General features: G+C 45.4%; 1 protein-coding gene and 1 long non-coding RNA gene across 7 annotated transcripts in view; one reads left to right on the top strand and one right to left on the bottom strand.

Moving 5' to 3' along the window:
* Positions 1–24,355, bottom strand: part of STRIP2 (striatin interacting protein 2) — a 335,180-nt gene that overhangs the window by 12,319 nt on the left and 298,506 nt on the right. For all 6 annotated transcript variants that reach the window (XM_069629588.1, XM_069629586.1, XM_069629584.1 and 3 more), the window contains one exon: positions 16,169–16,273. In XM_069629588.1, coding sequence (XP_069485689.1) covers positions 16,169–16,273 — 105 coding nt within the window. The remainder of the gene's footprint in view (positions 1–16,168; positions 16,274–24,355) is intronic.
* LOC138514235 (uncharacterized) overlaps positions 1–24,355 on the top strand; it is a 159,046-nt gene that overhangs the window by 114,997 nt on the left and 19,694 nt on the right. The window lies entirely within an intron of this gene.

Genomic DNA, 24,355 nt, shown 5'->3' with positions numbered 1-24,355 from the left:
GCCTCTGTTAGTACATAACATTGCTAGTAGGCAGTAAGGGCAACCAGGGCAATCTGTATCAAGTGAATTGAATACTTCCACATTCTGGTGCTTAAGACCCGTAAGGTGGGCAAGTTGTAAAAGGATGCTGCTACGAAGGGCAGCACTGCTGCAATCTAACATATTAGCATTCCCCACTTATAATGAGTTCGCAAAACATGTGTCGCTTGCTACTCATCTGCAAAAACAGACATCCTCATTACGAGTTAGGGGGAAATTCTGCTGTAAATCCGCCAGAAAATCGCCTTAACGAATTACTGTTACCACCACTTGGTCAGGTGGATTTTCCGCCTGTTTACAAGTGGTGGTGACAATGTAATTCCCCATTTATTTTGGGTTCATTGAACCCAACGGGGCTTTTTTGGGCGGTAAGTGTGTCGATTTACCTCCAGCAGTTTCCTGGAGACAAGTTCTCCACTCCAGGCCAAAACTCGTAATTTGGCCTAGTGGTAACGTTTGCGGTAACAGTGTTACCGCCAACTATGCCACTTACCGCCACACTCATAATGAGGCAGAGAGTCTCTACATCATTTAAATGCGTCTGAAATATATGCTTTGGGATACTTTACTGTTTGATCTACCAGGTGCTTGTTGTCAGTAGTTTTGAATGTGCACTGGCTACGGTCTGCCTGGTGGGCCCAGGCGCGGGACATGCTTTTGCCCTGAAGATCCCAAGTGGCAGCATGGAGTTGTCTGTTGTCCTGCTACAGGGGGATCACCAGCTTCTGGAAGCATCCTGCAGGAAGAAACCATGGGCGTTGATGGGGATAGCGAAACTGAGCCAGGCATGGGGAGAGGTCAGTCCCGCGTGAATATTTAGGTTGAGCTGCCAGTGCCGGGCCTGCGACTACAAACTGTCCCGCTGATGCTCGAGGTGCGAGGGAGAGACCAGGTACTACAAGAGCAAGATGGTGGTGTGAGGGGGAACTACGTGATTACTGTGAAAATAAAATACCGGAGACGAAAATGTCGACGTTTTTTCTATTCGCACATTTCAATGAAATTATATGCGGAGAGAGACCCCTTCACAGCCGTCCATACGCCCCTCACATTACTTATGACAATAACCCACTCTCAAAATATAATTCAGCATTTTCTGCTGCGCAGTAATGGGGTGATACCGTTGTAGGGTAAAGGACAGAACTCCCATGCCATATCAACTTGGAAGGAGCCTTGTGGCATTCTGACCGGGAGACTGAGCCCAGTGTATGACCCAGATATGATGTGAATATAACCAAGAGTAACCCCACTGATCCAGGAGAATGCGCAGAGATACATTAGATGTAAACGAAACAATCCCGGTTACCTCCCACTTCCACTCTTGAGAAACTTGGGTATACATTAGTTCCCACGCTAGCGTGCGTGGGAACTAATTTATACGCAAGGTTCTCAAGAGTGGAACTGCGAGGTAAAGAGGATTGTTTCGTTTAACTTTTCTAGGGATGTGGGTTCACCCCACCTACCTGTGACCTTGCACACATTAAAAACAGGACTAGTACACCAACAAACAGAATTTAGCACAGGAGAGTTCCAAAACTAGAACCCAACGTTTCTCCTAACTTAAATTAGATGTATTTTGGAGGGTAGCTGTAGATTCTGTAAGATTCTGAGATTTCCATGGATGGTGGGCGGGCTTGGCGAGTGACAGTAGGCCCATATCATACCACCTTTGTCTGGATGCACTTCCTTGTACTTAACTCCACAAAAGAAAACCCAGGGGGCTGCATTTTTCTTTATTAAACTGTGACTAAGGGTGAGTATGTGACCCTATAACTGACCAGCGAATGAAGACTCGCCTTCTCGCAGAGGCATTGCTAGCGGGGGGAGCTAAGGGGGCTATAGCCCATGGTCTTTTGGTCGTAGCCCCGGATAGAACCTCAGGAGCTACAACCAAAAGGATAGCTAGCCTCCAGTTCCGACAGCTCCAACATCAGCATATCCCCAGGTCTTTTCCAGACCTAGCAACACCCCTGCAGTTCTCGTATCCTCCTCACGCTGCCTCAAGGGTTTCCTTTTCATTTAAGTAGGAAGGTATTCCCTTGTTTGTGCATTGCACATTTCGCCATTGCAGTGAACGGCCTACTAGAGGCACCATCCATGCACAATGTGTTACTCAGAAGAAAGCCCCTTAGAGAATGGAACCGAGCGCAAACTTGCTTATTCTGCCTAATATCCAGCACTAGTTAGAACGTTGCTCAACCTAACAGTTTTTTTTGCCTCCAACAAAACATATCTGTATAATTTTTCACTTTTAAGCATCCTGACTAAATGTTATCTACCTAGCCTGGTCTTTGTCATTCAGAAGGATATGGAGTGGGGTGGTGTGGAGGCTGGCACCCCTCCCTGCTGAGGAGGTTAGGGCTTATGTGGTTCCCCTGGTAGAGGCCGCTCTGAAACAAAAAGCAGCTTAAAAAAAGCAGCCTTCTAGGGGACAACCAGGAGCCTTAGACCCATATGTCACCTGGCCCATTGAGATGAAACAGCTCAAGTAGCTTCTCATCCCCTGGCTCTACCCGCTGTTCCCCCCTATATGCTCCACCTATTGTCTGCAGCTCTCGTTGCCTGGTTGATACGCTTGCTACACCTGCTGCATAAAAATCCCAAAAATGCATACGTACAAAGGTGAATCTTTTCCTTCTGACAGTAATTTGCAAGTAAAATAGATTCTGACTGAAAGTTATAAAGCTAGAATTGCAGACAAAGCACTGTGCACTTTTTGCACCCAACTACTTTCACAATCTTGTTTCGTAAATGTATGCTCAAACAGAGCGTTCAAACAATGTTCAAGTCCTAGCATTGTTTGCACATGTAATTTTCCATTGCTGTACAGTTAATACATTTAGAACTACGAGTACCGGAATGCAATAGGATGCGAGTCTAAAAGGCAAGACTGGTCGAGTATTTCACACTTCGCATGGGACAACTAGATATCCTGCCTGTTCGAGTTGCACTGCCTTCAAATCTTAGACACACGCCAGAGCCTTTGTGATTAAGTCACATGCTTGTAGTGATTTTTTACACTGGCATGTGGACTTACTTTTGAGCATGATATTTTAAGTTTTAAACACTTTGTGTGTGCATCAAATGAGCAAATATGTACTCTGTGACGAATCGTAGGTGTTCGTTTACCTTCTCCCCATGGGGGAGACTCCACCTGTGAAGCTAGGGAGGGAAGCCCAATTCGCATGACCCTCCCTAGGGATTCAGGCAAGTGGGACCTCATCTGGATAGACTCCCCCTTTGGGGACAAGGACTCCCAGTCCTGTGAGGAAATCCCCAAACCACCTACCATAGCCGCATAGAAGGGACTGTCTGCCATAACGACTAGTGTTGTATCTTTACAATTGGCTGAAGGCAATGCAAAACAAACCCATATGGCAAAAGAAAGGAAGATGTCTCTTTAACGAGATATGTATATTTAACTCGGACGAAGAGGAGAGTGGTATGCACAGGGAATGCCCCTGACATCCTCACCCTGACATCCTCACACCTTGGGAGGTGGAGACGAGGCAGGTCACGGAGCCCGCGACTTTCAATGAGCTACAGAAGGCCAGTGTGAGAGGCCGGAGGACCAGTGTGTACAGCTGCGGAGAAAGCATCACGAGGAGACAAAGAGGACCGTTGCACCTGGTAGTGGAATGACCACGTTTGCAGAGTGGTTTTTAGGATGCCCCAACGACGACGCCGAGACTAACGTGGCAAGAAGTGTGAAAAGCTTCTGATCGCTAGTTTCTGTGCACGGCACTAACCCGACAAGTAATCGAGAATGGGAAACCTAACAGCGAGAAACCTTACCTGAGCAAGAACTAAGCCCTGCAACTGTCCCCTGCTTAACGAGAGGTACTGGGGTAACTTGGAAAAGAGGGAGGCTGCCAGTGGACCATTATATGTGTGAAGAAACTCGTCCCAGTTCGAAGGAAGAGAGAGTAAATATAAGACTGTGTAATTGGAACTGTAAAAACCAGAGAAGGCAAGTAACAAATAACCTTTTGGGGGAAGGTGGGTATTATATGAAGAGAGCAACTTGTCCCAGTCCTGAGGACGACATTTCATTAAAGAAACCAGTAAACAAGAGATGGGAGAAACATAAAAGAGGGATTTACCCAACCCAGGTGGGGAGCCCACAGAGATTGGAAACAAAAACTCTAGGAAGAAGAGAAAATACCCTATGTCTTCAGAGTTGAGGACTGGAGAAAGTCCAACCTAGAAACACGTAACAAGAGAGAGGAAATAAAACTAGCAAGTGAACAAGGTAAAAGAGGAGACAGCCTGAGAAAGAGAATCCTTGACAAGGAAAGCCAAAAAGGAGATCAAGTTAGGAAAGCCTGAAGTAACAGACATGAGAGAGTATAGATGTGATGACAAGATTGTGAGGAACCATTTGAAGGTTAATAGATATTCTAAGTATAGAGCCACAGAAAGCCGAAAGCCAAGATTATTTTTGAAGAACTACAAGAATTGATAACAGAGACTATCAAAGGAGATTATGTTAGGAAATATCTGTACCAAAGAGAAACCTGTACATAAAGAGATTATCAGAAGAGAAGAGAAGACCAGGGGAAGAAAAGACATTGGGCCTCATTACGACCCAGGCGGAAAACCATGGTGCTAATAGCACCATGGTCCATGCCGGTAACTTACCGACTCCGCCATGGAGAAAGGGGGAATTACCACCCCATTACAAGGTTGGCAGGGCGGTAATTCCCCCTTCCTCCATGGCCCTTCCCCATTCCCATTTTTCCCCATAGGGCGCAATGGGAATGAGGAAGGCGCTAAGTACGGTACCGCAAATTGCGGTACCGTACTTAGCACCAAGGTCCCTTTGCGGGTCCCTACTTTAACGGCTGGTGTAGACCAGCCGTTAAGGTCGGGTCCCGCAAAGGGACCTCGTAATCAGGCGCTAATGGGTTAACAGCGCTGCAGCCTTTTACGGCACCGTTAACCCATTAGCGCCAGGTTCGTAATGAGGCCCATTCTCTTGGCCTATTGAATTTAGTTATATATAGTGGTAGGGTCAGATAGAGTTAGTTTGGATGGAAGACATTTTCACTTTGGACTTCCTGACAACTGACGAGCACTGTTAGTTTCTTGAGACAGGTAGGGTATTGCCTCTAGCAACAGGGAAAGTCACGCCTTATTCTTATACTTTTATTAAAGATAACCTAGAATGCCCTCAACATGTCCGACGCCTTCTTCCTACCCACCTCAACCCACATCAGAGAAACTGCTGGAAACACATCTTAGCAGTGTCCAGAAGGACAGGTTGGTTTCTGGAGTAATCGGGATGGGCCATGCGCTTGAGCCACAGCCTGGCTACCGTAGTGCCTGTAGGTAAGGCCATAAACAGGGAGATGAGTGGAACCGAAGACACATTCTCCCTTTTAAAAAAAAGCAGAGCAAAGCAGACAAAGGTTACAGATACAATAATAACTTAACAAATATCCTGACCACATGTAACCTGTTCCATATTCTCCCTTCTTTAAGCTGCACAGGTTGTTGTAAAAAAATTGGCAACCTTAAGAGGAACAATAAATAGTGTCTGACCTGTCTTTAAAAGACAGGGAAGTTTTACCTTTTCCCTGTGTAAGGTTGCAGAAGGAGGAGACTGAAACAGAGGTGGCATGGTTGTTGGCATACACTTTTAAAATACCAGAAATAAAAGTGAAACCATACCTCTCCCTAATGCTTAGAGGGGGTTCCCTTCCTCAACTAAAATACTAAGGGTTCAGTCAAGATGTCCATGTAAATCACGAGTCCACCGTCCTGTGTCAAAAACCAATATCTGTTCCTTGCACGTATATCTAACCAATGAAGTAGAGGATCTTCTTAGTCCAGAAGAATGGCTCCCTTCTTCTGGACAACGGATCAGAGTTCCAAGTCTTTGGTGGGATCTCTACCCGAGGGCCTTACTCCCTTCCTCAGGTCTAAATCCCTTTCCAAGGCACAAAACAAAGTTCCAGGTTGAAATGTTAAAACTCAGTCAAGTTTTCTGTTCAATCTCAAAAGGTAAAGTTCCAGTTTAAACATAAACATTCCTCATTGCCCATAGTTGCTTCTTCACTATTGAGATCCTGAAGAATGCCTCCCTTCTCCAGGTGTCTTTCTCTCAGTATTTTCACAATGCCATGGGAATGACTCCCTTTCCCAGGCCTTTTCTCATACACACTTTGCAGTTCACAACGCCAGGGGGAATGTCTCCCTTACTCTGGCTGTTTCTCAGGCTTTCTTTGCAGTTCACAATGCCAAGGGACTGTCTCCCTTCCCCATGCCCTTTCTTACACTTTGTTTCACAGTTTCCAACACCAGGGAGAATGGCTCCCTTCCCATGGCTTTTCCTACATTTTGGTTCACAGTACCAGACGGAATGACTCCCTTCCCCTGGTTTTTCATACACTATGTTCAGTATGGCCTACCTGGTTGATGTCTTTTGCTATTCTCCCTTAGGAGTGGTGGCTCCCAGACCCAAGCTTTCCTCAGGTTTCTGTTCGGCAGACCTGGTTCACTCTCTTGCCAGGTACTGCCAAGAAGAAGATTAATTATGTTGATCTTCTTTTGTGAGTGTGATTCCCAGACCAGTGTTTCTCTTTGTTTTTCTTCTAGCAGATTTGGCTCACTCCTTTGCCAATTACTGCCATGAGGAAAATGACTGGCGATGATCTTCCCTTTTGATCATTGTGGTTGCGGATGCCAGATCTGTGTTTCTCTTTGTGTTTCTTCTGGAAGACTTGACTTACTCCTTTGCCAATTACTGCCACAGGGAAGATGACTGGCGATGATCTTCCTTTTTGGTCCCAGATGCTGTTCTATATGCTTCCTTCTGCATGATTATTAGTGTCCTTTCATATACTATGGGGACTTTCCCTCTTTCACCTGTACAGGGAAACTTTTCTTTGATTCCCCTCCTGTTGCTTCTGCTACCCTTTTGCGCTCCCACCAACTGCTCCGGTGACCCCTGTACCTTCAGGGTTGGACCCGGCGTCTCCTGGTCAGTCTCTGTATAATCTCTCTCTGTGTTCGGGTCTTGCGCGGCTTCCCTGGCTCTCTGGCGCATTGTGGCGGCTCCACCGCTGTTTGTCCCTTGCAGGCGGCGCGTCTATCTTCGACCGTGCTGTCAGACTCCTGCACTCGCCTGGACCTCTTCTCTGCCAGCTTCTCACCCAGTTCGTCACAGTAGGACTGCGTGTGGATGCCGCTCTCTCTGCGTCCTGGTCATCAGCCTCTTCATCCTGCACCGAACCGCTGTCTCGTTCTTGGGTCCTCCAGGGAGGGATTGACAATTGAGGAAGCCTTTCCTTTGTCTTTATTCAGAAGAGCCACTGACAACTAGAACGCTCATTCACAATCCTCCAAGTGCTCTTCAGTGCTCCGTATCTCCTCCTTGTCCCAGTACACCTAAAGAAAGTCCTTGTTAGCTCATCTTTATACTTCCTCATGAACCCGTAGGCCCTTTAAGCGAGGTAGCGCTATAATGGATGGATGGGGATGCAGAATTTACTCTTACACCAATAATAAGACTGACTCAGGAAGTTGGCAAAACTTCGCTGTTTTATTTGCAACTGTCTAAAACCCAGGCATCAACGGACGTTTGCTCAAGCCTCTCAACGTTTTACATGAAAGAATATACATTTACAGCAAAAATTTGTTATCCTTGATGTCATACTACATGGCAAAATAAGAAAACGTACTTGGGGTTGTGGTTGGTCTACGGGGAACATCTAGGTATACTTTCTATGGGGGATAGGATTATGATTAGATCCTTAGAGTCAGGTAGACAACTATGCCCACCCCTAGTGCACGTCATCTTCATTGTCATCAAATACACGTTTCATTGGCTTTCAAACTATAGGGCTCTTTGCTACGTGGCCCTCTACAATTGGTTGGCACACTTGTACCCTTCTGGAATATTCCACTTCCTAGCAGCACGCAAGTTGCTACTCCAGGTGCTTGTTAGTGGTCTTGACCATGCTTTCACACCCAATTAGCCCGTCATCCATCATCACTCCTGCTGTCTGCCATTCAAATTGTCTTTGAACTCGGCCTTGCAAAGTATAACAGCGCCTGAGAATAGAAGGGAGTGCAAGCACGTTCTTATCTTCAAGCCTCGATGCAGCTTGCCCAAAGTCTATTTTCATCTACACCATGTGACAGGAAACCGTGTTTTAGCTCCTTTTTTGCATTTAATACTGTTAAATGAATAAAACTTGGCACTCATGTTTTTCCATTGCACCTCAACAGGAGCTTGCCTCACTTCTCACATTCATTGTATCTTCTCGAATAGATAACCAGTTTCTTGGCTGCCTCAACCCTTGACACTGGGCCAGACAAGCCTTCTTGACACTTCCTCCATCTTCAGCTGTCTTTCTTTGCTGCACCACACTTTTAGCCCTTTTTGTTCATGGGGTTCTAGTTTGCTAAAATACAACTTTGAACATCCTGAAAATATAAATATATATATATATATATATATATATATATATATATATATTGGCGGCACCACCTGCAGTCTATTCACTATGTATAGCCAGCCTTCATAATTACTTAATCTACTTGCCTTGCAGCATCTGTACGGTTATGAAGCGATTTTCATTTTCTTCAGTGCTCTTCGCACGTACAATCTTCATGCCCACACATGAAATGTTACTCAACTCTTTACTTCTTCATCAGATTTTATAAGGTCTATAAAATCTCTTCCTTGGCATTTCTTCTTGCTGCGTCACCTCTGCTTCATGTGAAGTCACCAGTCTCTTGGCCTTGTCGCTTCTCTTTTTTTCCAGGGACCTCCTTTAAGAGACTAATTTTTCCGCGGGTCCATCATGTAGGGCTTTTTTAATGGATACCTGGTTTCGAGGATTCTTCGTGGAATAGGTACCATTATTGGCATCGTGCATGTCGCAATTTCTGGCTTCCAGCATATAGGCAAAATAGGTGCAGGAATTCCAGTAGAGGCATTTGGCTCTTCCTCTATACTCCCTTCTCTGGTTGATTCATCGACCACTCTTCCATCAGTCTTCACATCTAGACATCCTCGTCTGAAAAAGTGCTTTATTGGAGTATATCCTCATTACTCCTTTCAGAGATGCTGCTGATTTTACTTGTTCATCAACACTCCAGGTCATGTGGCTACACTGTCCATTCGGACTGCAGTATATATATATCTTCCCACATACTTCTTGTGGTTTCTTGGATACAGGAACTTTGTTCCCTCAGGTGCTAGAATACTTGCTTCTATATATATTTTGATTCCTTCATTTGTCAGCTCTTTGGGTCCAAACCCAGACTCAACATCGATCATGATCTTCATTCCTACTGCTTTCTTTGCTGTCTTCTTGCACTTTGTGGTTATTATTCTGATCACACAGAATCCGAAAGTGACCATCACCAATAGTGCTCCGAGAAACTTAAAAATATTTGCCATCCATTGTGGGACCCATTAGGAAAATCGATGCAAACCAGCTATCATCTGTAATATCTTCTGTCTCATCTTCCATTTTGATGTGCATGTTCATTAGCATTGTTATGGCCTCTGTCAAGTTCCCATTGTCATCGTCGTGAGAAGGTATAAATGTGCAACATGATTCTCTGATTTTGGCACAAACACCTCCATCCATAGCTGTAATCATGCCCATGACATATGTATTCTGCAGGGTCATTGGTCTTATGGCTCTCAATTCTTCCTTTATAGCGTTGAATTCCTTTATGGTAGTATTAATCATCTGCAGAAGTACCCATCTGGTAATCTGTAATCATTTGGCATTAGCCATCGTCTGGATCCCTGGCATGAAGATATTTGTGAATACTGCAGTAGTCTGACTGAACAACCTGTGTTCATAGGGAATTTAATCAAAAGCTTCTATGGATTTAGCTGAAAAGTAGTACTCCCTCTTTGCTCAATTGAGAAATCCAACTGATCTCCTCTTCCTTAGGTCAGCATCTCCTTTTGGGAATCCTTCAATGCTCAGGTCACTCTACGGAATCACCAATGCTGGAAAGTGAATGAGAGCTATGGAACACAGCCCTCCCCAGTCCTTGGGCAACTTCATATATGCTCTGGATACACAGGCCCAGTAGTGGTCCATCATCACTACTGTTCCATCTTTCATGCATGGTACATCACAAATTCGGCCGCACTACTAATTCATTCTAACCTTTCCTATGCCATTGTTTTGGAAGCACAGTTCTGCATTTGCTAGTGGTACTATCTGCAACGGTCCTCCTTTATCATCGACCCCTGTCAGCAATTTCACAATTTTCGACCAATGATGCTTGCATTCATTTTCTGCAGTATCTGTGACTGGTTCATAGAATCCTGTTAGTGCTAATGCTCTACATATGATCAGGCCTTTGGCTCATCCTCCTGGGGTCAGCACTGTTCCTTTGATTTGCTGCTGACCTCTCTCCTTGCATCTTCCTATTTCTTCGTAGTTCTTTCCTTGACAATTGAGCATTTTATTTTCTGCCCATCTGATTTCTGCTCCATTTATTCCAGGCTGTTCATAGCTTATCACGTGATCAGATCCAAATCGGGAGCCGTATTTCAGTGAGTATCAATACGGCACGTAAGGCACGATACTCAGGGGAGAAAGATTCAAAACGCTATTCTGGCATCTTTTGTTGCATTTTGTTTTTGCTTATCCCCCCTTCTGGCTGCTCAGTGAGGGAAGTACGAGACAGATAGAGAGGAGGTGTGCGGTCGCTCATATGGATTTGGTTTTCCATGGTGAGAGTGGCTGCACATACGCTTAGCTTCTTACTCTGCTGACGCATTGATCAAATTCATGTAAGGAATACTTCATTTTTGGCCACCAGTAAAAAAGGGTGTTTTTATAATCGACGCCCAAGGATCCAGGAGCAGATCTCTTCACTCCCAGTCGGGGATTGATAAAGTTCCCACATTTCAGACCGAAATGGAAATGGGACAGGCTGGCTCTCCAGCCTCCCTAGATCAAGCTGTTCTCGATCACTGGCCGGACTTTATGGCCAATATCTCCAAGGAGCTGCTGCTATGCACAAGCCCCTTTGATCTGGGTCTCTTAGTGGACTCACTAAGTAAACTTGTGGCGAATTCTAGCCTACCCAGCAAGAATATGGCCTCACAAACTAATGAATCCTCCTGTTCTAATGCTGGAACCCGGACAAGCAACCTGGACAAGAATTGTCAATTCAACCCTCAAAAAGAGCTACTAGATAAAGCCTCACAATCGGACTACCGTAGCAAGGTAGTTCTGGCACCATACACTCCCCATAGAAATAAAAGTAGCATAATTACAAGGCCCAACATCGTTAATTCCACCTTGGAACCTTCTGCTGCTATTGCAACAGTCGCATCGAAACCGGATCAAGAGGTCTACAAACCCCCCATACAGACGAATGTTCTTTCCAAGTTGGGCTCCTCCCATAACCTGTGTATTAGAAAGCGTCGGATGCCCAAAATAGAAGACACGAGTACTCAGGATTTTGTTTCAGACCAGAAAAATTTCATTATCACCAACATCAGTAAGGTAATTGGCCATGAATCGAAAGAAGCCCTGCGATTTAAAGTCCTAGCCTGGCTCAGACAGAGAACTGGGCCGGGTGTGGTCAAATTATCAGATCTTAAAATTCTCTGCAGGTTGGATTTGAGAGACTGGAGCTCACTTGACGATAAGGACTGCGTCCTAGTGGGATGTGGGACCAGTTCCCTACCGGCCTTTTTAAGACTATGCAGATACATCCCGAGGGGATCCACCAGATGTAACCTGATTATTTGACTATTCATTCGGCCTAAGGAGGTTTCCCTGGTTGTGCATATTGCTGTGGATACTTTTTTCGCTCATTTTTGTTTCATGTAAGAATTGTCTGTATTGTTTGTTTTTTCTGTTTGTCTGCGCCCTTAAGCCTACGGGTACCTGGAGCGCAATATAAATAATAATAATAAACACAGACGCTGGGAAATGGCCATGACTAGCTAACGCCACATTAATCAAAGCCAGGTCTCTAAAGAATGGTTCAAGAGTTGGGGAATCATATGCTCACACTTTCTGTCGTGTGACCAACCAGTGCGCAAAAGATGTTTCAGAGCGTGGGGCTCTTGATGCCACCCATTACTGCATTTGATACACCAGCAGCTAAACACACCCCGGGCCGGCAGCTCCTTCTGCATAGTCCATTTCTCTCCCAAGCTCGGGACAATGTTCTTTACCATAATGGAGAATGTAAAAAAGCGCAGGGCTGCAAGGCTGGGGTTTGGGGGTGGAGGTCAAAGCGCACTACGCTTGGGGTACACTGGAGATGCTGCCCCTGATACCCACAGTACTCTAAGTCCCTTGAAATGAAATTCCACTATACACTGCACAATGTGCACGGGCCACTGCTATTCAAGCAGCACGCGACTAGTAATTTGCAAAAAGTAAACTTAACGAGTCCCAAGAAAAGCTTGCCTTGCACCGAATGTGATTGTTTTTGCTTTTATGTTGGGATGGTAGACATAATTTTTCTTTGCGATCTTACAGTTTCATAGTGCTGCCAGGAGCTAAAATGAGTGATCGCGAAGGAAACATTTAAGGATTTTGAGAGTTCACGAGCATGAGCAAAACAAACCCCAATACTCGAACTGCCGTTTCTCTGCCGCGGTAATGCACTGCACTGTGTTTCAATGTAAAGTCTACATTGCAATGTCATAATTTTAGAACTCCACCTCTTCAACATTTACATTGGGAGCTATGTTGAATTCTACATGTATGTGAACTCTCTGCATATGTTTAAAGTAGACTTTACCACTCACATGGAGTAGTGATATTGTTTACGTGTGTCCCTCCTAAATATAATTAACTTCCCGTGAAATATTTGATGCAATACATATTGCGTAAATGCATGTATTTTAATGCTGAGATAGAGGGGCTTGTACGGCCATCGGTGGGTATGTTGCAGGTGCTTGCTCTTGGAGGTTTTTTGACACTGTTCAAAACCGGTTCATCGCCTTTTAAGAGTGGCTAAATGTTTGAGGTCATACGAATGACATTAGTGTAGATCTGAAATTGTCGATTCTCTGACCTGAGTCGCAGCAGCAAACTGGTCATTGTTACCAAAAATGAAGAGCAAAAGCAGACTAACATAACCAGGCCTGTTCGGGTTTGACCCTCTTATTGCTATTTTCTGAGGTTCATGAAATTCCGCAGATGCCAGCATTGACAATTACGTTAACTCATTGTCCCCACTCCTGCTGCTCAGCCTATGACGCATGCATGAGATCACAGGTCGGGGGTGAGGGGGCGCCAACAATACTTCCCGCCTGGGGTGCAATCTGGTGTAAGACCGGCCCTGTTAATGCACACGTGTCTTATGAAATAAGCAGTAACCGTAATAGGTTTACAAAGTTCCTGCCATGTGATCGCATCAATAATGATGGCTAGTGCAATCAGATGCAACATGGTATTGCACAAAGAACATTCTTACTGACAAGCTAGCATATAGCAATACAGATAGCATGTTGCTATCAAAGAAGACAACGCTGATATAATAACAACGTCTTGCATATAGATCTGTCATAAACATCAGTTTTTAACAGTAAAATGCATAATGTTGATCCTATTTTAGAATATCAAAGTACCCAATGCAATAGAGTATGAAATTGCAAGCATTAGAAGCATGTACATTTCAAAGTGAAGTGTATAGTGCAGATCTGGTTTTTATGTCAATTTGCAATACTCTTACCATGTGAATTATAAAACCATTTAATGCAGACATCTATTTTACTAATAAAATGTACTAATACAATGCATAATGCTAAGTTCAGTTTAAAAAAATGTAAAGTGCATAGTGCATAAGGGTACAGAATAACATGACGTAGGTACCTTGTTAATCTCATGATAAAGTGCAAATGCTTAATCCTATTTTTTAGATTCCAAAGTGCATTGTGCATTGTGGTACACACTAGTACCACATTAGCAGCATATTAGACTCGAAATAAAGTATATATATATATAAAACCCTGGATGAAAGGGCCCATTTGGGCCAGGGGTTACAATCTCCTTTCAGAGTGCCCTTTAAACTCCTCAAAAGGGCATCAGTCAGTACGTTGTCTGTACCCTCCCACCACATGTACTCATTTGGGTCTAGTATTAATATTACAAGGTTCCCCTTGTCCATTCTACCCTTGCAGATTACCGCCAACCTTGGAAACAAAGCTTTGCGCTGATCTCTCCGCCTTTGAAACAGATAACCTCAGGGAAGGAGGCAATGATGTCTCTGGACTGCTCCCCATACGCATTGACCTGTATGTGCAGATCCAATAGCAAATAGGACCTGAACTGATTCTCCCCGCACACCTAATCCACTATAGTAAAGTCTGCCCCTAAATCTATTAATAAGGGCCACCCCTACGCCACCAATGACAACGTTAGAGTATGGATCCTTACTCTTGGGCTTCCCAGTCACTTCACTGGTAGTGCCGCTTCATGGTGGTGAGGGGGGTATACCGCGATCCACCGTTTGCGTTACTTCTCTCACCACCAACCTGTTAAAATCCCTGCAGCACTGTGAGAAATGACCTTTACAACCACATTCTCCACTGGTGGCATGAAACTCAGGACAATGGGCCTCATTACGAGTTTGCCAGTCCGGATACAACGGTAGTGGTAAGCTTACTGGTACCGTTATATTCGGACTGGCAAACTCCGAGTTGTGTTCGCGGGTGCCTTTCATTCCGCCAGATCTGACCTGGCGGAATGAAAGGCACCCACGAGCACAGCAAGCCTGTAGCACCGGCACAGTAATGAACCGTGCCGGTGCTACAGGCATTCCCATTCCCATTGAGCCTTGTGGGGCTTAAATGGGAATGGGGATCTACCGGCTACGGCACCCACGAAAGGGCAATTACCGGGTCCGACGGGGCAGGGATACCCCTGTAATTGCCCATTCGCAGGTGCCAGACCCTGTTGAGGTAACCTTGCCAGTTTTACCAGCAAGGCTACCTTCATCCTTGTAAAGTGGCCCAATATCTGGCATTGGCATGGTGATTTGGGCTGTTTCAATGATAACAACTACGTTGGAATCTTGTTCACTTCCATTTTTCCTCTATTAGTGGCATACATCCCCTTCATCCCCTCTAGGTTTTGCCTCTTGGGGGTTTCGGCATCAGACTTACCCTTAGTGCATGCTTTCTTGCATCTACATCTTTGAAATTATTCACCTCAGAGCATCTCATGCCTCCATTACATTTATGCTTTCTTTTCAATGGGCCTCATTCCAAGGTTGGTGCTAGTCATGGCGCTACTCGCGCCATGACTAGCACCAATACCGGTTCCGTGTCCGCCCTCGTTCAATGGGGACTTACCGGTCTAGTCTGACCTTTGCGGGACCGGTAAGTCCCCATTGAAAAAGCCATTCCCCATTCCCATTTCAGCCCCCATAAGGCTCAATGGGAAGGGGGAAGGCGCTAATAACGGTACCGCAAATTGTGGTATCGTTATTAGCTCTGAAGTCCCTTTGCGGGTCCCGTCCATAACGCCTGGTAAAACCAGGCATTAAGGACGGGGCCGCAAAGGGGCCTCGGAATAGGGCGCAAAGGGATTACCGGCACCGGGGTCTTTACCGGTGCCGGTAATCCCTTTGCGCCCACCTCGGAATGAGGCCCAATGATATCTAGACGTTTCATAGAGTTCTCTATTCTCTTAGCCAACATTCCAACCTCTTTCAGAGAGAGATTCTTCCTCATCCAGATCACTTCCCTTAAGCAATCACCCTTACATTTAATAAGAAACTGATCCTGAATTCGTTGGTCATCGTCAGCCTGAAAATCACAATTAGCCGCCAGGCTTCACGCGTTCTCCTTCCTTTCGCTCTAACACCAAACCAGTATCTTTCTACTTAGACACTCGCTGCGGGCCAGCGCTTTGTGTTCCAATGGAGTCAGAGATGGTCCTGCAGTAAGGGAATTCTAGAGGGAACACCGATTGGTCCACCATAAACATCTAATCTGGTCGCCTTGAAAGGCCAGGGGTGCCAAAGTGGTGCTTGAGGCAGCTAAATGATTGCACTGGTGCTGGGTGGGGAAGAAGATGGTTGCTTGGGCCTATTTGGGACTGGTAGGGTAGCGTAAGAAAATATGTGAATACTTGTTCATTAAAAATGACAAAAGTGTGGGCAGACTCACCATTGTCCGTGAATGCTTCCATTTGGTCAGCTTGTTGAGAGCTCGCAGTAGGTTGATGCAAGAGAAGAGGTTTCTCCAGCAGAACTGGCTATTGTCTCCCGTTTCCTGTCAACAAAGACCAAGGATACATTAAAGATACATGGCGGAGCAGCAGAATTATTTAGTTCCCTAATAATGCATGTATGTGTGTGTTATGGTATGTCATGTTACATGACCTTGAAGGATCTTAGCATTGGTAAGAGGGACACAAGAATGGGGACACTGTGACGCAGTAGCATCTACGCAGGATCAGAAGAATGAGTCGGCAAGTCTGCATTCCATTGAGCCACATGTGGTTGTGGACTTTTGCTTGAGGAGATAGTTCACAAAAGCATATGACTCTTTTGGGTATCCAGTGAAAATGCAGCCAACAAAAATGTAGTCAGTGAAAAAGTTGTGGTGAAAATACCTCTGCAATGAAAGAGGTGCCAAGCAAAAAGTAGTCAATTAATGCAGCTGAAAAGTAGCCACAAATGTAGTGCTTCTAGGCTAAATGTTAGGGTTAAGGAGGGTTTGGAGGGCTTGTGATTGCCTGTTTTAGGGTTAGGATAAGGGTTAGAGCGAGGATAGGTGTTAGAGTAAAGATGTTGGGGTTTGGCTAGTTTTTAGGGTAGGTTAAGTGTTAGGGTAAGTGTTAGGGCAGGGGCTATGGTAAGGCTAGGGCTAATAGAGTAATGCTTGGGTAAGTGTTAAAGAAAGGGATAGGGAGGTTGGAGAGGGCTGGTGATGTTGACGTAGGATAAACCTAGTGGTTAGGGTTATTGGTAGAGTTGCAGTTCGGGTAAGGCTCAAGTCAGTATTAGAGCAAGAGTGTACGCTAGGGAAAGGGCTTTGTAATTTGTGGTGAGCTGGTGATGGGGTTGGAGATAGGTTCACTGTTAATTTTCTATTTATTTTGTATTGAGTCACATGCAAATAGAATGCTCTAGTGCACTGAAGAGTTAGTGCTCTGTAAGAGTTCAGAGTAGAATATGGGCTGTAATTAGAGTTCGAGGAAGGTATAAGAATGGAGTTTGGAGGGTGATTTTGGAAGTTTCTTTAGGGTTACAGCCATGTACTTTTGTGTATTTAAAAATTGCCTTTTTGGCAACCTTATTACTGGTAACATTTTCACACTTTGGATTGCTTGTATTGAATGACTACATTTTTTCAAACTACTGTTTGCTGAATACTTTTTGACATGACTACATTTTACTGGGGACATTGAAGATGCAGCAGCGGAGAGCGACAGACCATTTCAGGTGGGCTAGAAACGTTGCCTTCTTGGATGAACATAATAAGATGGCGTCATGAGCTCTGAAGGCTGCGGCTTCCACCTGCTGCTGACCAGGGCTGCTGATCCCAAGTTGTTGCCCGGAACCGAGACCTCGCAGCTCATAGGCTTATGTGTAAATGGTTGTGTAGGTACTGGTGTAGGGGGGAGATGTGGGAGCTTGTGCAGTGATAACATCAAGAGACTTAATCCTTCATTTAGGATGCTGACTTTTGTTGGTTTCAAAACCTTTTATTGAAATTGAAGAGTGCAGGCAATGAACATCAGCGCTTCTAAGAGGATGTTTGGAATTGATGCGAAGAAAAGTGTAAAGGCTGAAATGGCATACACCATTTCACAAGTCTAGAACTTTACAGAGTTGTTACAGTTATTGAAGACGTCCAACCAAACATGTGAATCCCGCACGGCGTTTGAAGATTTTCATGTGCGCTTTTTTTTCTGCCTGTATAAAACGTTCAGGCTCTTTCTGGTTATTGAGGGGTTTCATTTTGGCGCTTCATTTGATTGCTTATTTTTATGGAAGATATTTTATTTCAGTTATCAATTGTTATTAAGGTGCAAACAAGACACGAAAGTACATTAAAGTGCTGAACAACAAGGATGAGCACAATCACTTATAACATAGCACCCCTGAAACAATGCAGGTATCAAGAGTCAAGAACAATAAAAGTCAAAGCCTAAAACCAAGACTTGAGTGACACATATTTGGGATGCATCTTAACCCTGCTGGATGAGAATTATACAGACCAATGCCAGAGGATGGAAAATCCCTAGCTTTACGAAATCTCAGCTGATTTAAACAGGGTTCCATGTCTTAAAATCGTGGCAAAAATGGGCGTGTATACAAAATATGGTGGCAAAAATGCAGTGGTTTGGCCGCCAGAAGGATGCGGGGGACACCCCCGCAACCCCTGGACCAATTATACCATTTAAGGGGACCAGGGGACACACCAGCAACCCCACACCCCTTAAATGGTATAATGGGGTACACCTTTACCGGGTCAAACCACAGCATGTGTGCCGCGATTATTTTACCGGATACCTTAAGCAGATCAGCTCTCTACTCCTGAAACCCTTGCTGCCTCCTTGCATTCATACATCATTGGCAAGAAGTGGCGGATTTCTGCAACGCCTATCTCTATAAGCCGGCCAGGCTAGCTGGAATCTGAATCGGTGGTCATGGACATGCATATGGGGATGCTGCAGCAAGGGAATCACATGATCAAACCTCCCAGCACAGACTGTAATTGGTTATTTATAACACGCTTAATACACAGAGGTTTCTAAGTGCGAACCCCGCGCAATTGAACCTGTGTTGCTCTGCGTCATCTTGCTTTCTAGGCAAGCGTGTTGTCCCTGATCTATCCTCCCGTGACTACTAGTCCCAGATGGCTAGTTTGGCGGCAATGTGAGGACCACCCTTTGGGGGCAAGAGTGGAGACAGGCAACCCATCCACGATCGAATTACGAGAGATAATGCCGTATACAGCAAGTGCCTGACCCAAAATGTGAAAGTCGGACAATAGAATATGGGACTTGACAGGCAATTAAATTAACTGTAAATTGAAGAATTTCATTATGCACTGGAAATGAAGCTTCATCGAACGAGTAAGGATCTGCAGAAATCCCAGAAATGTAGCCAAATAGGCATAGTTCCATCCTTAGCAAGACCCTACATTCACACCTGCTTAGGCAACTGGTGATTGAACCCAATGAATGGTCGTTGAGTGGATAGATTTGAAGCAATGCCTAGCCATCCACTGATAATGTCAAGGACGCCCCTGGGCGGCTGGATGCCCTCTTCCAGGGACACCCACAGCTGCAAATGTTTGTCATCCACCAACTAGTGCATGAACATGCATTGATTGGCAACTCGATCCTCTGCAGGTAGACATAAAGACATAATGATTAAAAAACATGGGGGACACGACAAACCCCTGCGGAACATTGAAAGGGAAAGAGGCTATGACTAACTTGGCATCTACCACAATAATCAAATAAAAAAGCTTGGCCAGGAAGGACAAATAAGCCAGAATGGAGCCCCAGAAACCCTATGCAATGCTCCAATAGTTTGAGCAGTTCCCCATTGTCATGTCTTATAAAACGCCACAGAGATCAAGGAAAAGGAGCAGATGGGCACCACCAGCATCCAAAATCCAGAAGAGACCAACCAGCACCTACAGGGTTACCGTTCTAGTGACACAGCCACATAGAAACCAGAACTGAAGGGGCCAGCAGATGAGCGTCCGTGACAAAACCGATGAGTCAACTCGAAACACAAGACTCTATGGTCTTCCCAAATGAAACAGGGAGGTGATAGATTAACAATGGCCTAAACAGTCGGGATCAAGAGAAGGATGCCCAGTCGTCAGGACTTGGAGGCGGGGTGGGGGGGGGGGGGGAACACTCCTTGTAACAATGAGTCATTAATATCAGATCTCAACCCGGGTGGGCCAGAGAGGAAAGAGTACATTTATTTATATTTTGGGATGGTCGAATATTACCACCCTAAAAGGTTACTTGATTTCCGACCATAATCCTAGAAAATGTCAACTGAGAACAAGAGGGTCTTGTTCAAAGGAACCAGAGAGGCCTTAAACTCCTGGAATGTTGGGTAGCTGCCACTGCTGCTCCCTCCACTTGGTGCTGAAAGAACTAGAGTCTCTTACTAGACGTGGACCACTTGCTCACTGTGCTCAGAGAGGCAAAGCTCCACCTCACTGATGAGGCCCAACAAGGCTGAAACATGTGTATGGGGTTGCTGTTGGCACTCTTGTTCAAAGGAGGTTTGCTTGGCATTTCGGTGCTGGGCTGTCCTTGTGGGCGGGACAAAGACTGATATGCAAATGGATGTTTCTCATCTGTGAAAGGTACCGTGAGCAAAATGCGATGGCTACGGGCTCTCAAAGTGTGGGGGGGGGGAAACCACAGAACAGGTTATCATGCCATGTTCTTTCTGGAGAGGGGCGCCGGCTACCTTTTTTGTATGATGATTGTTGGTGCAGAGTAGGTGTACCCGTTTCATCTATGCCACCACCTCTAGGCACCGATCCTCATAGCGTGCTGGATGCAGAGAAGGAACACTGTCTGCCAGCACAGCAGATGTCCTGGGTGCATTGCCTTTCATAATCATCTGGCAGGATTTTGGGTAGAGGCTTTATGGCCAATTCACATGAACAAGCCTCCCCGTCTTCTTCACCAGTGCGTACTAGCTGTTTGTTGTCTGTACAATCACTGCCCTTAACTTTCATAGAATAGTTGTTTCAACTATAGTGATGCATATATATATATATATATATATATATATATATATAAAAAGGTCCGGCATATACATTCATCACCATAGATAAGATTCATAACTATGTTATTAGGAGCTTCCATTTTGAATGGCTCTGGCTTTGTCAGGCAAGGCGTAGACATTTGTGGAGCTGGTAGTGGGTGCATCTATTCTATTCTACCGCAGGCGACGCATGGGCAGATGATAACCTAGGCTACATTCCGGCAACCTCAAATGTTCTGGCAGCATTTCATACTTCAAAACTGTTATTTTCTGAAAATACCACCCCTTTCCATGCTCTGAGTATTGTCTGTGTTGGTGAGGTATCTGCATCCAATATCACTGAATGTATATTCTTGGAAAATGTACTGTAACCTTTGGCCTAATTACAGCCTGCACATTTCAGGGTTACCAAATGCTAGCCACTTCATGTATCTTATCTATCGGCCGGTCTGTTAAAGGAATGCACAATAATGTGCTAAATGCACAATGCGTTGATCTTATATTCTTGCCTACAGTTCTACAGTAATGTTCATTAGTCTTATTTTCCACTGAGGTTTCCTGGCAGGGTTGCTGGTGGTTTGCTATATAGGCTGGGGGGTGGGTGGGCAGTGTGGGGGTAATTTGGAAGGGGCAATAGCCTGGATAACAGTACGGAGAGCCCTCCAGTGCACAGGTACAATGGACCATTCAGAACCGTGCATGACAAAGATCCATTGAAAACAAAGTGTTGCTGAAAAAGTGAGATAGAGAGGCCTACAGATCTAAGCTGTCATCAGATTCAGACAGTAAGATAAAGAGGATGATGGCCATGGAGTAGCCACAGAGCGGCAGGGGCTCATGGGGAGTGAGCGGTGTCTGAGACGGCGGAAGAGGACAATGCCCAGGAAGAGTTGGGTGCCCTGAGCCGAGGCCTAGAATCCCCATCTAGAGCCCCTCTCTCTAACGCCATGGAGAGAGCTGGAAAGATTAGGCATAGTAACCGCTAGAGATTTATATGCATTGGTCAGGCATCAGTCTGTGATATTGCGAATGGAGTTGCTGGTATCTCTGGGGTCTCATTAAGCATGCCCCTCACTGATGAACATGTTCTTTGCTATTTGAAGTAAAGAGAAGTGGGGCACCTGTCATGGGTGTCAGAAGATGGGTGTAGAGGTGGAGTGATTGATTTATTGTTTTCAAATGAGTAATTGTTCTGAGTCCAGCATACAGCACCAAGACTCTACCACATATACCCAGAGCTCAGCGATTTAGCCGCCTCCTGATATTGGGTGCAGGTTCTCTTAACATACACTTACTCCCCCCATCTCAGGTGGACTGAGTGGGGACCGCTTCATGTTTCCCCAGGACAGTGCACCTCAACTGTTCTTTCTTAGGCAAGGTGCTATCGAGCCTGTTGTAACCCTCACGTCACAGCAAATCTGTGGTGGGGGTTATTTGGCTAGTGTTACCCCTCTGACCTGGCGGCAATAGCCGGTTAGTGAGTCAGAGCAAATGGGCTGCAGCAGTGTATAGTGCCCAACCAAAGCTGTGCAAAGTCCCTGTTGGTAAGCCCAAACTTAGAAAGAGTAGGCACCAATGAGGCCTTGTGAGGGATATTAACAACAAACAAAGTGATCCACAAACATTGTTTTTAACACAATAAGTAATATCCATCAGCTACAAGAATACCTAGACTCCCCACGGGCATTAGTTTATGCAGAGTGGCGAGATGCCGGAGATCCGCGCTGATGGGAGTTGACTAACTGCAGAGACAGTGGAGCAGGAGGACCTCTGTAGAGCTTCAGATAAATGAACTGGTATTGCGTAACAGGGCATTCACATTCCAGAGTCCATCCGAAGTTAAGGACAGATGGCCAAGCAGTGCCGAAACCTTCAGTGGTTGCGAAAGCCGAGGACTTCTGGCTCCAAGCAAAGCAATTTTAAGGGAGTGCTCAAACAGGCAAGTGGTGTACCCTAGATTATGGGATGCATCTCTGTGGTGGGACTGATTGATTGATTGATTGAGTGATGTGAGGAAGTTGGCCCATTGAGCAGTAGACGTACAGCAGAAAATGAGCATTTCTTTAATATGTACGGCCACATTACCCTGCACACAGAGCTGTGTGGCCAAGAAATAAAAGATGGACAGAAATGAAAAGGGAGAGTGGTGGCAGAGACCTGTGGGAAGGGGAAGGATTCGCAGCAGAGAGTTTTCCCCAGAAAGTTTGAAATATAGGGTGGAGAGAACCCAGCGGGTCTGAGGCTCGCAGGACGATCAGCATCCCTCAGGTGTGGAGAGGGCAACACACTGGCACACAGGGGATGGTAAGTAATCCCAAGAGGTTTAGCCAGATTGTGAACAGTCTCAGTGACAGAAAGCAAAGGTGGGGAAGAAGAGAGACCAGCAGGAGTCCAGGTACTGGACCGCAGTCAGAAAGGCAGGCTGCAAACAGCATTTGGGACGGAGACCAACAGGGGAGAGTGGGGTAGGCAAGGCGGGGTCCACTTATAGGGTCACAGCGGCAGGAGCTGCCAAAAGCTGGTGGTGAAGGAAAGAGACCCTTCCTGGAATGCCACCGAAACAGATAAAGCGTCAGCATTGCAAGTGCACATACTAAAAGGACTGCACCAAAATACGATGGACAGCCAGCGAAAACATGGACGATATGGCGTAAGTTGCAGTTGGGAGAGTTATGCTCGGGCAGATAGGCAGGCATTAGGGGTCCTAATAAATAGAACACATTTCAATACCGCGACCGCACTAGCTCTCTATCCAATATGCCAGCTGGAGTAGTGAGCTGTATAGCGGATTTGGTGGTAAACCGGGTACTTCCCAGTCGACCTGGATGACCTTCCGAAAAGTAAGGTTTGATGTTGCGGCTCAGAAACTATTTGCTACAAGTTCCACTTTATTTATCTATTTTCCTGAACCTCATCCCTCTGAGTTCCAGAGAGCTCTCGGTTCTTCGGTTTTCAGATCCTTTTCCTCTTTGAGTCTGGGTTGGTTCACATTGGTTGGGATTTTTTGGCCTTGGACTATTGGTTGTTCGGCTGAGCGGCATTGCTTCTTTTTTTAGTCCCTCTTCCGATGGGCTGTATGCAGAGCACAGCCGGGTCAGGTGGCCCCAACTCTCTGCAGGGTAGGTCTTAGTCAGTTATATCTCCTTTTGTTATGTACCTCTCTTACAGGGGTTCCTGTTGCCATCAGCCCTTATCTCTTAATCTGTTTTCTCTTTTTCCCACTAATCCGGGAATAGGAAGTGTCTTCTAGCTACTCCCGGTGGTACTATGTTCCTTCATTGCCAGAATATATTTCAATTCGTTTTTTGGAAAAAAAACGAATCGAAAATATTTTTATTATTTTTGAGGGATCCCCCAAACCTCCACTCTCTTATAATGTAAACCCTATGTTCAACTCCTGCTACCCCTTATGTAGCCCCTTCATATTTTTCAATGAGTTTTTTTCGAGGAAAGACATATTCGGCAAAAAAACTCATCAAAACATATTCTGGTTATGAATGAACGTTGTACCACACCCGGTATGAGAGTTCAGTGGTTATCTGGTGGGTTGGAGTCGGGAGGCACCAACACATACCATTTCATGACAGTAACAGAA

The sequence above is a fragment of the Ambystoma mexicanum genome, chromosome 12, assembly GCF_040938575.1.
Source record: "Ambystoma mexicanum isolate Mex_15411 chromosome 12, UKY_AmexF1_1, whole genome shotgun sequence".
Taxonomy (NCBI): Eukaryota; Metazoa; Chordata; class Amphibia; order Caudata; family Ambystomatidae; genus Ambystoma; species Ambystoma mexicanum.
Note: the sequence above shows the minus strand (reverse complement) of the source record. Positions and strands in the feature narration are given on the sequence as shown.